Source organism: Physeter macrocephalus, chromosome 5 (genome assembly GCF_002837175.3).
Source record: "Physeter macrocephalus isolate SW-GA chromosome 5, ASM283717v5, whole genome shotgun sequence".
NCBI classification, from domain to species: domain Eukaryota; kingdom Metazoa; phylum Chordata; class Mammalia; order Artiodactyla; family Physeteridae; genus Physeter; species Physeter macrocephalus.
This window is the reverse complement of record NC_041218.1, coordinates 12,007,049-12,022,533: the sequence shown is the minus strand read 5'-3', so window position 1 is coordinate 12,022,533 and position 15,485 is coordinate 12,007,049. Positions and strand designations below refer to the sequence as shown.

Genomic DNA, 15,485 nt, shown 5'->3' with positions numbered 1-15,485 from the left:
GAGAGGGAAGTAAAGTAAAAATGTAGACTAGAGAGAGAGAGGCGGGGAGGAAGTAAAGTAAAAAGGATTATCAGTCTTGCAAAACATCTCTAGGAATGGCCGCCTCGGGGAGGGGATGTGTTAAATTTCTTCTTTCTTGAAGCCATTCACAGGTGGGTAGGGTTCCCTGAGGCAGACCCTTGTGTATGATTATAATAACAAAAGCAATGAGAAAGGCTAAAGTCAAAGAAACAGATCCCACACGGAGTCAAAATTGGCTCTCTTCCCCGTTACTCTCCCACCCTGCATTCCCACTTCCTAGAGAGACACAGCTCATTTAGACTATCGTAGCCTTCCTGTTAGGTCGATCACCTCCCTCCCCGTTGTCAGTCTGGGACAGAGAATCAACACTGACACCCCACCACTACATACACACACAACCCCAGGCACACTCTCATCCATGTCCTCATTTTTGTTCCCCTCCTCTCTCTTCCGCCCCCCCCCCCCACTCCACACATCCTCCGCTGCAGTAGCCCTGGCTGTGCCCCAGGACTGCTACCCCTTCGGTTTGTCCACTAGTAACATTCTGAAGGCACAGAGTCCAGCCCTGTCTCAAGAACAAAGTGTGCCTCCAGCACCTGCCTCACCCAGACTTACTGCCAGATCCACAACTGAAGCGTGGGCTCCAGATCTCCAGTCTGTGGTGAGGCCAGGTGGAACGGGAGCCTTCTAATGCGAGCATTCAACTGTGTTCAGTGAGCACGCACCACGTGTCAGGAACTGTGTTAGCGTCAGAGATTCAGGTTGGTTGACACTAATCACTCACCTTGAGAAGCTCACAACAGAAGCGTTGCCCAACACAAGTTCGCTTGTCTGCTCCACAGTGAGGCCCAAGAAGCCCAAGCGTCAGTGTCTGGGGCAGACAAGAGTTACTGCAAGGGCTGTGCAAGAAGAACGGGCAGCACTTGCTCAAAAGACCTGAACTCCCTGATGGTTTGGGGGAACAGTTTTTAAAGGCAAAATATGAGGCGAGGGCTGTGAGGTGTGCGGCTTTCCTCTGATTGGTTGGTGGTAAGGTAACAGGGCGGTGCTCCAGGAATTTTGTGCTAGCCTGAAGTTACCATCCTCCACCTGGAAGGGGGCCTTAGCTCCTGCAGAAGAACTCAAGGATATACTGTTACTATATCCCTTGAGGAGGGACCAGGACTTGGCTTTATCGCAGAACTATTGTTTCTTGACTGCTCCTCCACGGGTTTCTACATTGCCTTACTTCCGTAATTAGAAACTGTTTGAATCTGCCCTTTGAAACTCAGGGAAAGTCTAGGAGGCTAAAGCCTTTTTCCTACCGACAACAAACAGGGGGGGCTTCCCTGGTGGCGCGGTGGTTGAGAGTCCGCCTGCCGATGCAGGGGACGCGGGTTCGTACCCCGGTCCGGGAGGATCCCACGTGCCGCGGAGCGGCTGGGCCCGTGAGCCATGGCCGCTGGGCCTGCGCTTCCGGAGCCTGTGCTCCGCAACGGGAGAGGCCACAACAGTGAGAGGCCCGCGTACCGCAAAAAAAAAAAAAAAAGAAAAAAAAGAAACAGGGGACCCAGAAAGGCTTTTGCACCCAGGAGGGCTCCTCAGGGTCCTGCTCAGTTTCAGAAGGAAGGTACGTAAACAGAACGTCCCTATATAGCGGGAAAAGGCGTGGGCAGGGGAGGAACGGACGCCGTGCAGACGCAGTGGGGACGGTCTCTGCAGCAGGCGTCACCTCGGAGGTGGCCTGTGAGGAATCAAGAGTTAACTGGGCCAAGAAGCATACACAACACGTCTCACAGGTCCGCAGAAAACAAGGAACTTACAGAAATGGCACTTTGGCAGCAGAAGTGGGACACATCATTCCATGCCCACAGTAGTGCTACCGTGTGCAAAGCACTGCGTGATCCGCAGAGATCAAATAAACTGTGGCCTCTGCTCCCAGGCACAAAACGTATTACCTAAATATAATGCAAACTGCTCGGAATACCAAGCGCATTGAGAAGAAGGGAGAAGAAATGTGAATTTAACTCTGGTCGCGAGTACGAAGATCACCGGGGGGTGAGTTTGGGGAGTACTCTCTTTAGGGCGCTGTAGGGGATGGGTGGAGTAAATAAGAGGCAGAAAAATCAAGGTGGGGCAGTAGTAGGAGTTCAGCCTTCAGCAGAAAGGGGAGGAGGAATCTTGCGCAGGATTGGGGCAGGAAAGTGGGTGGAACCAGTGGGCGCCACCCCGTCTCCTCCTCCCACCCCCCCTACAACCTCCCTACCTCGCAGTCTGGTGAGACAGGTGAGGGAGGAACTCCTAGCGCTGGTAAGAGGGGCAGGAGGGCCGTGGCTTTGGGGCTGGCGTGTAAGGAGGCGGTCTGGCCCCTTTGTAGAATCGGTGACTCCTTCCTCTGCAGAGATCAGGGAGCTCCTGACAGGCTGGCTGGGGCTAGTGGCTGCCTAGGTGCTGCTGCTGTGTTGCAGGGCAATGAAAAGGCTTCTCCCCACCAGCCAGCCTCCCAGCCCCTGTGCCAGTAACTCCAGGCAGGACACTTGAAATCTGAGTTTACCGAGTGAGGGCCGGCAGAGGGCGGGGGACCGTGACAGACACGGGGCACGGAGAGGTCAAGAATCATCTGGGCCTCTGTCCATTGCCCTAGACCTCTGTCTATCGCCTTAGACCTCCGTCTGTAAGATTCTCAGGTAGTTGTGTCCCGTGGCTTTGTTGTGTCTATGTGCACTTTGTCCCTCCAACTGGAGTGTGGGGCTGACAGGAGGAAATGGGAAGACGGGGTCAAACAGGGTAAGTGGTGCCCCACAGGGTCAGACTGAGGGACTCAGACTGGGCAGGTGGGGGGGGGGGTGGACGTTCGATGCAAGCAATAATAAAGGGCGGGGCCCTCCTATCACCTGGATTCCAGAGATGCCGTGAGTACTGAGGCCCCAGGCAGGGCCTGCCCAGGACTGGATCCTGGAATGGGTAGAAATACAGAGATGGAAGGGAGACCATAGGGAAGAAGGAAAAAGTAAGGAACGTAGGGCTCTGACATAGTAAACTCACATGAGGGCTGGGAGTCAGAACTCCTGGGCTGGTTTCCTGGCTATTCCACACACACTGATACCCCGGGACAACAGTGTGATCCTAGAGAGAATTCCAGAGCTGAAGGGGGACCCTGCAGATCATTTCTTTGGGCCATCTATTTGATTTGAGATTGAAGAAACAAACCCAAACAAAGGTATCTAATATGCTTACTTTGAAATCTAACCCAGCGGTGATGCCAATTGCTAGTTTAGACACAACAGCTGTGTGTCTTTTTGCAGGAGCCTGGGGAGGGGCCATGGTGCCAAGCCAATTGTGGGGGACTCTGGAGAAGCTGCTTCTCTTCCTGTGTTGCACCTCCTTCCTCCTGGGGCTGGCTTTGCTGGGGATACGGCCGGACATCGCCCCTGTTGCTTATTTCTTTCTCACCTTGGGTGGCTTCTTTTTGTTGGCCTGCCTCCTGGCCTGTGTTTTGGAATGGGGGTCTCAATCAATGCAGACCGAGAGCCCAGGGGCCTCAAGCAATGCACGGTGAGTTAAGGGGTGGGCAGGACTGGAGGATTACATGTGGACCCATTCTCCCTGTGTCCCTCTAGACTCTTAAGCGGAGAGCCTCTGCTTTCCCCCTGTCACTGGTATCAGGGTCAGGGGCTAGTGGGGGGGTCTTTTGCTGGTAGAAGATAGAAAAGGGGAAAAAAGGCTTCTTTCAGGAAGCCACTAATGACCTTCTTTCTCCCCACCCCACTCAGGGACAATGAAGCCTTTGAGGTGCCAACCTATGCAGAGGCCACAGTGTTGGAATCACAGTACCACCCCCCAGAGGTGGATCAACCACCCTCCTACACCAGTGTTGTAATCCCCCCAGATCTTGAGGTGGGACAGCCTAGTCGTCCAGAGGAGCCCAGGAGAGCCAGACTGGACAGGCGAGTGGGCTCGGAGGGGTCTGTGATCTCAGGAAGCCTTGGAAGACCTCCAGTCAGCCTGCGGCTTCGGGGACCACGAGTTGCATCCACTGTTCCTGACCTGCAGAGCTTGTGGTCACCCCCCAAATTGGAACCTCTTACTCCACCCCCTGCCTATGATGTCAGCTGTGGTCACCTTGATGATGATGTTTTCTATGGAAACAACTGGACACCCCCCTAAAGGACTTTCCCAGGATATATCATCTTTCTGCACCAGACCCACTCATTCATTCGACCAACGCTTCCCAGTGCCTGTTATGTGTCAGGAACTGTGTCTCCACCTGGACATCACAAATGATGACTTTAAGCCAGAGGGGAGTGAGGCTATGGTGAGCCCTTCCCAGTTTTACAGTGGCACATCCCAGAGATGTAGGCGGCACAATTTGAGTCTTCAGGCAAATATTCAGTGACCTACCCCATACCTGGTATTTCCAGAGTTAGACTGAGGGTGAGATGAGGAGATTCCAGAGAATCTAGTGAAGGAAGAAAAGAAACAATATCTGAGTGACAGCTCTGTTGCTTCTGTTCCAGGTGCTTTGCCTCTATTAGATCACAAAAATGAGGTATTATTGTCCTCATTTGAAAAACGAGGATCCTAAGGGTCAGAAAAAATTGATAATTTGCACAGGGGCACACCACTAGTAAATAACACACAAATGTCTTGAATTTTGCTCTTCTGATCCCATAGCCCTTGTGTTTTCAACACAAGGCAACAGAAGCCAGTTCATGCACACATCTCTCAATTTCTGTCGTGGTCAATGGCTGGTGAGGGGTAGAAGACTTCATGTAGACAGGATGGGGGACCAGCTGTGTCTGCAGACAGGGAGTGCTGAGTGGGACCAGGAGTGTGCCCAGCCTCCTAGAGGAGCAGAGCTGATCAAAACTGTGATGGCCCCTGCTCCAGATGGGGAGAAGTTCCTGCCCCGGGGAGCTAGACAGCAGTCCCCAGTGCAGGGTCCCATCCTATCTAGAAGCAGTGGAGTAAACTGCCCAGGGGGAGGGACATCTGATTCTGAGGATGGGTGGATATGATGGTCAGAAAAGAGGAAACCCGAGGTCCTTGGCGAGGGGTGGTGGAGCATCTAAGGATCCCTCTTGCATCATCTATTATGAAGCACTGGAAACACTTGCACTGTCTGCAATAGCTTCAGCCTCACCCCTGCGCCTGACCCCGCTGGGTTTTACCCGAGGACCCCCTGCCCTGCTTCCTCAGATCCAAACAGAACACCAGCTTCTGTAATCATGTGCTGTGCCTGTGATGCAGGTTTGAGCCAACCATCGCTGACCCACGCTCATTCTTTGCGCGGGTATCTGTCTAGCGCCTTCTAGTGCTGTCCTTGGTCTCCTTACCCTGGTCCCAACAGTTCAACTTTAATAAAGTGAAAAGTCCGGCCACACCCATCTCCATACAGTTCTTGCAACAGGCGGGTGAGGAGAGGTGGGCGGTTCCGGGGAGGGAGCTGTGATTTCCGCGGGAACCGACGACCAATCGGATGGCCAAGTAGGGCGGGGAGGCTCCTCGCTTCCCCTTCCGCCGAGCGCGCTCGCTCACCCCATTGGACAGCGAGTCCGCCGCGTGGGTTGTGCGCCTGCGCGCGCTCCGGCGACGGCGTGGCCGGCCTCGCGTGGGGGTGGAGCTGGGATAGCAGCGCGCAGGCGCTTTGCGCGCCGGCGGACGGGGGAGGGATGCGGAGGACGCGAGGGCTCGCGGTTTGTTTGGGTTGTGGGCGGTGCGCGCACAGCCCGGGAAAAGCGGGAAATGGCGGCGCCGAGCGGGGGACCTCGGTCCGCCCTCCAGCAAAAGGGGCTGATGACCGCTGATAGGGGGCGCAGGTGAGTGGGGAGGGTCCCAGGGGTCCGTAGTGAGGACCAGGGAGGGAGACGCGGGTTTCAGGCGTATGGCCCTGGCGCCCTCTCCCCTCGGAGCCACTGGAAGCCGCGGTGTCCACGCTTCCAGCCAAGGGTGGGAGGCCGGCTGAGCCCCCGAGCGCGGGCGGGCGAATCTCTTCTGGGCCTTGTCCCTCTCGAGCAAAGACTCCCCAGCCTCGATTCTTCCAACCCCGGAGGCTCTGAACCAAGGGAGGTCTTTCCAGTTCTGTCAAATCTCGGTTGCTCTTAAAAGATTCTTTATTCTTTCGTTTCCTCGGTTCCCTTTTGAGGAACTAAACTCTGTACTCATAAAAACTGTTGAGACCTGCACATCTTGGAATTCTGCCTGATGTGCATTTGCTTCGGATTGAATATATCATGATCCGTATTGCGTGGGGTGTAATGACCAGATTTTCACAGCAGTCAACACAGATTTTGGGGTTTGAGTACTCTGGGACAGGGAGGTTCCCGAGGCTCCGAGTGTGTCTCAGCCTCTGCCCCAGTTAAATCGTGTCATGGCAGACACCACCCAGAATAACATATTTTAATGCTTTCCGGTCCAGACCCAGGTGATGAATTGAGGACTTTGGAACCAGAACCTGCAGAAGGACACAGAATCAAGACTTAAGAATCGCCTTTGTGTCCTTTTCTCCAGCCCCTCCCCCCTTTCCCGATGTGTCCTAAAGTTCTAGGTGATTGTGGTTACTTTTGGAAAGTCCACCTTTGAGACTCTCCCCGTAGTATGGAATCCTGCAAGGAGCAGGTGTGTGTAGAATGCATACTGCTTCAGATTAAACCTAATAAGTTATTGATTGAAAATTCAAGTCTACAACTTAGAGTTAAGAACTGGGAGTCGATTAGTGAATTGTGTGGATGATACTGAGTAGGGAGAGGCTTTGTGAGGGGGCTTCTTAATGGAATGTCAACATTTAAGGGCAGACCAAAGGTCCTGTGAAGGAAACGGGGACCTAGTAAGCAGAGAGGGAAACTGGAGAGAATGGTGTCATGGAAACCAAGGGAGGAGAAAGTTTTAAGGAGAAAATGCTACTGGTAAATTAAGGGAAAAAAGTCGAGCAAACCCACCCCACCATTGGTGTGTATCCTGAGGAAATACCTAGAATCCAGCTACGATGTTATTTTGCGATGGAACTACTAACACTACTTTTACCAGAGTTCATACATGTTGTCACTGTTAACTGCTTTGGTGTGTTCCAAGGTGATTCTTTTTGTTTTTATTAATTAATTAATTAACTTTTGGCTGCATTGGGTCTTTGTTGCTGTGCGCAGGCTTTCTCTAGTTGTGGCGAGCGGGGTCTACTCATCGTTGTGGTGCACGGGCTTCTCGTTGCTGTGGCTTCTCTTTGCGGAGCACGGGCTCTAGGCGCGCGGGCTTCAGTAGTTGTGGCTCGTGGGCTCTAGAGCACAGGCTCAGTAGTTGTGGCACAGGGGCTTAGTTGCTCCGCGGCATGTGGGATCTTCCCAGACCGGGGCTCGAACCCGTGTCCCCTGCATTGGCAGGCAGATTCTTAACCACGGCGCCACCAGGGAAGCCCCCAGGATGCATTTTAAAATAGGTTTTTTAAGTTATAATCTGAAACTGGTATCATATTCCTTTCTAACTGCCATCAGGTCCTTACTGTTGTCATGTATTTGGAAACTGTGACTAAGCAGGCTGGCACACCCTGGATATATATAAATTAGGCACATAGATGTTATACCCTGGAAATGAGATTCTTTATAACATCTTTATTGGAGTATAATTGCTTTACAATAGTGTGTTAGTTTCTGCTTTATAACAGAGTGAATCAGCTATACGTGTACATATATCCCCATATCTTTTTTAAGTTATAATCTGAAACTGGTATCATATTCCTTTCTAACTGCCATCAGGTCCTTACTGTTGTCATGTATTTGGAAACTGTGACTAAGCAGGCTGGCACACCCTGGATTTATATAAATTAGGCACATAGATGTTATACCCTGGAAATGGGATTCTTTGTAACATCTTTATTGGAGTATAATTGCTTTACAGTAGTGTGTTAGTTTCTGCTTTATAACAGAGTGAATCAGCTATACGTATACATATATCCCCGTATCTCCTCCCTCTTGTATCTCCCTCTCACCCAGAAATGGGATTCTTTGAGTTCATCAGCAGAAGCTGAACTCTTTCCAAACGCATAGCAAAACTAAGGAATCCTTGAAATGAAGACATCCCTCGTAAACTAAATTACCAAAATAATTTCGCCTTTACATGCTTTAACTCTTCGAGTGATTTCAGGTTATGTTGATTGTTTTCATCATTGGCATTTATCTACTGTGACTTTCCGGCAGACTTTTTACTTAATTCGGTTCTTATAGGATCCTGGTCATTTCTAGTGTTATTTTGTCACAGGAACTTACCGTTTTAAAAACCATAGTTGTAATTGGTAAAAGTAGGCTCAAGAAAATATGTGTGTGTCTGATTTACTTTATGTTGAAGCTGTCCATTGGCTTGAGTTTTTGCCATTGTATTAAATTATTTTAAAACAAAGGGTTATTTTAGGGCTTCCCCGTTGGCGCAGTGGTTGAGAATCCGCCTGCCAGTGCAGGGGACACGGGTTCGAGCCCTGGTCCGGGAAGATCCCACATGCCGCGGAGCAGCTAAGCCCGTGTACCACAACTCCTGAGCCTGCGCTCTAGAGCCCGCGAGCCACGACTACGGAGCCCGCATGCTGCAACTACTGAAGCCCGCGCACCTAGAGCCCGTGCTCCACAACGAGAGAAGCCACCGCAGTGAGAAGCCCGCGCACTGCAGCAAAGAGTAGCTCCCGCTCGCTGCAACTAGAGAAAGCCCGCACGCGGCAACGAAGACCCAACACGGCCAAAAATGAATAAATAAAATAAATAAATTTATATATTTTAAAAAAAGGATTATTTTAGACTCGTATCACTGTCAGCAGCTTAGATAAATAATGTGAACTGTTTTATGGAATACTCCTTAATGAAAATTGGTCCGTCAGACGGAGGAATATTCCTTCTTGTGAGTATGTGTACTTGTGTGCGTATTATTTTTGTCACGATAGATATTTCCCCTCGTCAGACCATTCATCTCAGAAGATGGTCTCAGTTGAACATCCTCCATAAAGGATTGTATATCATTTCCTCACGATCAGTGTGTTACTGCTTAATACTTCCCATGATTCTAAGCACGTTCAACAAGATATGTCTCATTTTAGTTATCGTAAGTCCTGTTCTTTATGTTTCTCCTACCCACACCTCTTCCGCTCCACTCCTCTGTGCCAGATCTGGTACCTGACAGCTTTTCTGTCTTTTATCTGTAGGATATTGGGAGTGTATGGCATGCATCCTGACCACCAGGAGGCTCTGAGAAAGAACCGAGTGGTGCTAGCCAAACAGCTGTTGCTGAGCGAACTGTTAGAACACCTCCTGGAGAAGGACATTATCACCTTGGAAATGAGGGAGCACATTCAGGTATCTGAAGGCAAAAGAGAAAAGTCAAGCAAATACATTAGTGGTAGAAAGAGGAACAGAGCACAGTAAAGTGTGAAAAAGATTTAGTGCTTTACTAAGGAAACGAAAATGCTCTTCTACCCTAGAGCATTTCACAGAAAAAACGTATAATTCAAGAATAATGGGGGAAGGACTTCCCACATACATATTTTTCTGTAAAAGGAGTTCATGAGATGGATGATGCTGTTACTAGGAAGCTCATCTGGAGAAACAGAATTACTGGTTCTGGATAAGTAAACGGTGATACCATGTTTTATTCTTGTACTGTAGGCCAAGGTGTGCAGTTTCAGCCAGAATGTGGAACTCCTCAACTTGCTGCCCAAGAGGGGCCCCCAGGCTTTTGATGCCTTCTGTGTGGCCCTGAGGGAGACCAAGCAGGGTCACCTGGAGGACCTGTTGCTCACAACCCTGGCTGGTCTTCAGCACATACTCCCACCGGTATGAAGCCCTAGACATGTGGTGTGTTGAGAAGGGTTGGTCTGGTGGGAAAGGCATTTTTGAGACTCTGGTGAAGTGGGGAACGGGACTAGATTTCTGTACTATTTGGACTGGACCAGCTCCCTAAGGCCTGGCACGGTGGGTCCTGCTTTCTTACAGCTGAGCTGCGACTACAACTTGAGTCTCCCTTTCCCGGTGTGTGAGTCCTGTCCCCCCCGCAAGCAGCGCCGCCTGTCTCCAGGTGAGAATTGATGGCGTAAAATGGGTCCCGCAGATTGATTTCCGTTTCCTTGACTGGCATCTGACTTTGCCCGGGTGTGAAACCTATTTTCGTTCATATTGGAGCAGTTTCCTCAGTGAATTTGTTAGGGACCAGCAGGACAGTTTAGATGGGCTGTGGGTTGGGCCTGTTTTTCTTCCATCATAGATGGTTTTTTAATGGTGGTTGGTCCTTGGAGCAACTTGTGCAGGTAGGAGGTTCCTGCACATAATCGGCCTATCTCCTCTGTAAAGCTTAGTTATTTTAGGACGAGGAAAGACTACATCATGGGCCTCTACCCTGCTGATTGAGTAGCCTAGTGATTAGAACAAGGGTTTTTATCATATACCCCATTCAGTCATTGACTGAGTTGAGCATCCGCTACTATATGCAGGCTAAGTGCCGAGGATCCAGTGGTGAGCAGAAGCAAACAGGGTCTCTGCCCCCATAGAGCTTACAGACCAGGGAAGTGAGCAAGACCAGTAATTATTAAAAGGGTGCCTGAAGTTATAATGAAGTACTAGGATTGCTTTGTAGAGTGTATGCTAGTTTTTCTGCTCTCTGTGCCGCAGATACAGTGGAACACTCCCCAGACCATGGGGATGGTCCTCCCGGCCTTCAGGTGAAGTCTTGCAGTCCTGAGTTTTATCAAACGCACTACCAGCTGGTGAGTCTTGCAAAATGGCAAGAGGAAAAACGTTGGGAAATGAGATACCCTTCCTGGGCATCTGAACTTAGTTTGTGTATGTACATTTCTTTCCTGCCTTTATTAGTCAGAAAATAATTGCTGATTGAATGTGTTCTGTGGGTATTTCTATATTTGACCTGGTGGGATTAAGACGAAGAATGTGATGTCTTTGTTTTCTTAAAGTGCCTCATCTAGTGGGGGAGGCGTAGTTTCTGTCCTCAAGAAGCTCATGGTCTAATCGGCCTCCCCTCCCCAGGCCTATAGGTTGCAGTCTCGGCCTCGTGGCCTGGCACTGGTGCTGAGCAACGTGCACTTCACTGGAGAGAAAGACCTGGAATTCCGCTCTGGAGGGGATGTGGACCACAGCACTCTAGTCACCCTCTTCAAGCTCTTGGGCTACAAAGTTCATGTTCTTCTTGACCAGACTGCACAGGTACCCGAGGCAGGACATGCTGACATGTGCATTAGAGAATGGGACAACACTTGGGGGCCAGAAATGTCCACGCTCCTCTGCCTGCTGGGTTGTGCCTTACTAGAGTTATGTTCTCTCCCTACCTTTTACTTGCTGTGATCTGCCTCCCATCTTGCAATCTAGTTTAAAAAAAAAAAAGGGGGCCTCCCTGGTGGCGCAGTGGTTGAGAATCCGCCTGCCGATGCAGGGGACGTCCCACGTGCAGCGGAGCAGCTAAGCCCGTGCGCCACAGCTACTGAGCCTGTGCTCTAGAGCCCACGAGCCACAACTACTGAGCCCGCCTGCCGCAACTACTGAAGCCCGTGTGCCTAGAGCCCGTGCTCCGCAACAAGAGAAGCCACTGCAGTGAGAAGCCCGGATACCGCAACGAAGAGCCGCCCCCGCTCGCCGCAACTAGAGGAAGCCCGCGCGCGGCAACAAAGACCCAACACGGCCAATAAATACATAAATAAATAAATAAAAAGAAAACAAAAGAAAAGAGAGAGAGGATTCAGGCCAGCCGGCCGCCTGGGTGTTGACTTCTCAGGGTGGCTGGGCGCTCCCTGAGTAAGAACAGTCCAGGGTCGGGTTCTCACTTTTACACGCTCAGCAACTTGATTCCCAGTCCCTCAGGAGGTGAGATACTGATATGCACCCAGCCAACCAAGAAAAGATATTTATAAGTCAGGGTTACACAGGACAGTGACTTCTTGGTTGACGTTTCTGCTTAGGAGTCCAGTTCTCAAGATTACGTTGGCAGATAAAATTCTTACAAATGAAAGTTTGCTAGAATTGTCTTTGTAAATACTGTTTTGTGGTCATTTCATGAATTAACCTATTTTTTTTTTCCTTTGGGCTGTGTTGGGTCATCGTTGCTGCGCGCGGGCTTTCTCTGGTTGCAGCGAGCGGGGGCTGCTCTTCGTTGCAGTGCGCAGGCCTCTCACTGTGGTGGCTTCTCCTGCTGCAGAGCGTGGGCTCTAGGTGCGCGGGATTCGGTAGTCGTGGCGCACGGGCTTAGTTGCTTCGCGGCATGTGGGATCTTCCCAGACCAGGGCTCAAACCCATGTCCCCTGCATTGGCAGGTGGATTCTTAACCACTGCGCCAGCAGGGAAGTCCCTGACATAACCTATTCCTATCAGTTGTGTGGCCACAAGACAGATCTTAGCGTAGATTACTTCTGAGTTAGATTCCTGCAGGTCATGAGCATTTTTGTTATGAGTTAGTCCCCTTTAGCCCCAGTTACCGGGCTGTACCACTGACTTGGTTACCTTTAGGTCGTTCTGTTTTGAAATTGAAAATAGTCCACTGGAAAATTAATACTAATTATTTATTTTGATTCCAGCATAATAGTGCTTTCCTAAACTTGCCTTTGGGAATATCCGTGGTAAAGTTAAGGTTTCTAGAAGATTCTCTTTGGTCTATCGAGGTAGGGTGGTCAGCATTGTCTGTGGTCTTCATTTCTGTTTCTCAGCTGTCTTGCTTCTGTGAGAATAATTATGTATTTGCTAAATTTGGGGTAAGGTCAGATTCATTGGTAGGGACCTGAATGTTGTTCTTTACATGCTATTACCAGCTTCCCAATAATAGCTCAGGCAAAGAAGTAAACCTACCCTTGCTTCAAAGCCATGGCTGGAACAGCTCCTTTCTACATCAAGTATTCACGTAGGTTATATGCTTTCCTGAGAGATCTGCTGGGCGTGAAGGGAATAAAGGTGGGACAACAGCTGTAATTCTTACAGAGGGAATCCTGTTAGAAGGTCACTTAACAAAATGAATGCTATTTTCATTTCTTTACAGGTTTTGGTCTGGTCATTTTTTTTTACCAGGAATTTATTATGTCATGGTTTTCCAAATTTTATGCAGTTGATAAGGGATTTTATGTGCTTGTTAGTTAAAGATACCTCGCTAAGCACCAGGTCAGCCGTGTACTACTGATTCTTATCTTAGAGACAGCAGCTTTGATGGGCCTATGGGCCCACTTCGCAAATGCCATTCCCTGATGCAGGTTCCAGGACCTGTTGGGTTCTGATTCTCTGGTTGCGTTGTTCTATAACTTGAATTGCAGTGGAGTTCAATTTTGAGCACCTTATAACAGGGGGCAACTTTGTTAGCTGCCCGAGATTTTTTTAGATGTGGACCTTGTGTTCAAGGGGCCTCAGTTAGATGAGGGAAGAGTCTTGACATCAGTTTAAAAAAAACAAAAAAAGAGGCACATCCCCTTATATCCTAAGGACAACAAAAGACTAGAGACAGTGTCTTCCACAGTAGTTAAGAGGAAGAATCCATCACCTGGGTAGGTGTGGTCAGAAGGATAAGTGGAGGATGTGAGAATTAAGCTGCCCGTGAAGGATGGGAGCTACTGAGGCAGAGAGGGGGAGTGAAGGGGTCGCATGCAGGGAGAACAGCATACAGATTAGAAATGTGTGTGTTAGGGACCTTGTGGGTGAACCAAACGTCTAGGGCACAGGAGTTCCAAAAATGAGATTGGAGAAAAAGGGACCAGAATGCACAGGGCCTTGAATGTCTTCCCGAAGGAATTGGACTTCCTTGTGTTGACATTAGAACATCGCTAGTAGTTTTTGAGTAGAAAGGTGACGCATTCACAGTGATGATTCAGGAAGATTAATATGACAGTAATGGATGAGGTAGAGACCAGTGGCGGGGAATACAGTTTGGAGTTAATATCATAATGCCAGTATGAGGTGGTGGGGGCCTGGACGGGTTAGTGGACCAAAAGGAAAAGAGTGTATGCGAAAAATTGTATAATGGCACGATCGTACTGTCAGTGCTTTGTGATTAAATAACTACCTATGGAAGAAGATGGAAGACGTAAGGAATTGAGGGCCTCAGAGGAAGTCAGGACCAAAGATGTAAATTTGGGAACGAGTTGTGTAGGAAAAAGTCTTTAAGTAATGAGATTCTAATCGTTGAGAAAAAGCAGAAGGGCTGCGACTTAACCTTCGGGATATCACCCTCCACGTATCCTAGTCCTCAGCTCTGGAGATTCAGAAACATGAGGAGGACATTGCAGAATCAATTTCTGACAGTGGCCAGTCGAACTTACAGACGCAGTTAAAACCAGGTAGCGACAGTGGGTGTGATAATTTGGTGCACTAGGCATCTGTGCAGGATACCATCTTTCTGAGAGAACATCTCAAGAGGCTCAATTCCTTTTTTTTTTTAAACTTTTTGGCCATGCCACAAGGCATGCAGGATCTTAGTTCCCCGACCAGGGATTGAACCTGTGCTCCCTGCAGTGGAAGCGTCGAGTCTTAACCACTGGACCTCAGGGGAAGTCCCTCAAGTCTTTTATATAATTATTTGGTGCGCAAAGAGACAGAACCAAGAAAATTTAGATCCTCTCTTTCTCCCCGTGTTATTCCTTTTTGCTTTAGAGATAATTCCATTTAAAAATTGGAGATAGTGTAGTCTCAGAGGATCACTTCGCCTGACAGTGCTGGAGAGCGCGCTGGTGTCCTCACCGCTCATGTCGGTGTTCAGTGCTTCTGTTCCTCACCAGAGTCTTTCCTTCTTGCATCTACCTCATGAGTTTTACTAGTTCTAGAATTACAGTTTATTGTATATTAGGAAATGAGACACACTTTAAAGTGGCAGGTTTCCTTTCACCATGTGGTGGTATTGGTTTGTAACTTGCATTTGATCACAGACGGGTTTGAGGGTATAGGGGCAAGCTATGGGTCATCTCTGGAGAATACAGCTGCCAGTAAAATTTGGGGTATCATTTCAGGGAGTTCACAGGTTATTCTTTTCTTCTGTGTCCCCCAGCCAAAAACACATGGAAGTGTTAAGAGCCCTGCTATTTACAGAAATTCTGTAATTTTATCAGAAATAGATCTAGAGATCCTATTTTAAGCTATGCTACTTTTGGAAAAATTTCCCCAAGTGACTAACCCCCATTTATTGAATGGTTCAATCTTACTAAATTCAGTTACAAAGCCCGTGTGTTCTTAACTTTGGGCTTTGTTGTCTTCTATTTACTGACCTAGTAATCTCACTTAAGTTCAAAATGCTCCTGAGTGCCTAACCTGTATATTTATTCCCTTCTTGGAGCAAAATGAACTTCACCTATTACGTGTTAAATTCTGTTACAGTCAACTCCAGAGGAGCGGTCGTACTTATGTAGACTCTTGAGATGATATATTCTTAAAATGAATGAATTTTGGATATCTTTTATTACCTTAGGATCTCCCATATCATGGTTGGGTTCTGTTGGCTCAGAAAATACGCATGCTCTTTCAGCACAGCCAGTTTCTCCATTTCCA

At 49.0% G+C, this 15,485-nt stretch overlaps 3 protein-coding genes across 7 annotated transcripts in view; all 3 read left to right on the top strand.

Moving 5' to 3' along the window:
• Positions 1-3,083: 3,083 nt before the first annotated feature.
• TMEM139 (transmembrane protein 139) lies at positions 3,084-4,167 on the top strand. The gene is made up of 2 exons (XM_007111054.2): positions 3,084-3,555; positions 3,774-4,167. Exons 1-2 carry the CDS (start codon positions 3,230-3,232, stop codon positions 4,165-4,167), a joined length of 720 nt encoding a protein of 239 aa, XP_007111116.2. The 5' UTR covers positions 3,084-3,229.
• Positions 4,168-5,650: 1,483 nt separating this feature from the next.
• CASP2 (caspase 2) lies at positions 5,651-11,660 on the top strand. 5 transcript variants are annotated; one of them, XM_028489657.2, is made up of 8 exons: positions 5,665-5,819; positions 6,419-6,618; positions 8,918-9,075; positions 9,176-9,326; positions 9,636-9,803; positions 9,963-10,044; positions 10,635-10,729; positions 11,007-11,659. In XM_028489657.2, exons 4-8 carry the CDS (start codon positions 9,195-9,197, stop codon positions 11,319-11,321), a joined length of 792 nt encoding a protein of 263 aa, XP_028345458.1. In that variant the 5' UTR covers positions 5,665-5,819; positions 6,419-6,618; positions 8,918-9,075; positions 9,176-9,194; the 3' UTR covers positions 11,322-11,659. The 5 variants fall into 5 exon arrangements, with proteins under 5 accessions (XP_028345457.1, XP_054940655.1, XP_028345458.1 ...); XM_028489659.2 differs by lacking the exon at positions 8,918-9,075 and having other exon boundaries at positions 6,419-6,547; XM_028489658.2 differs by lacking the exon at positions 8,918-9,075.
• A 1,167-nt stretch (positions 11,661-12,827) lies between these two features.
• CLCN1 (chloride voltage-gated channel 1) overlaps positions 12,828-15,485 on the top strand; it is a 28,476-nt gene continuing 25,818 nt past the window's right edge. The window contains exon 1 of the mRNA XM_028489650.2: positions 12,828-12,864. Coding sequence (XP_028345451.2) covers positions 12,828-12,864 — 37 coding nt within the window. The remainder of the gene's footprint in view (positions 12,865-15,485) is intronic.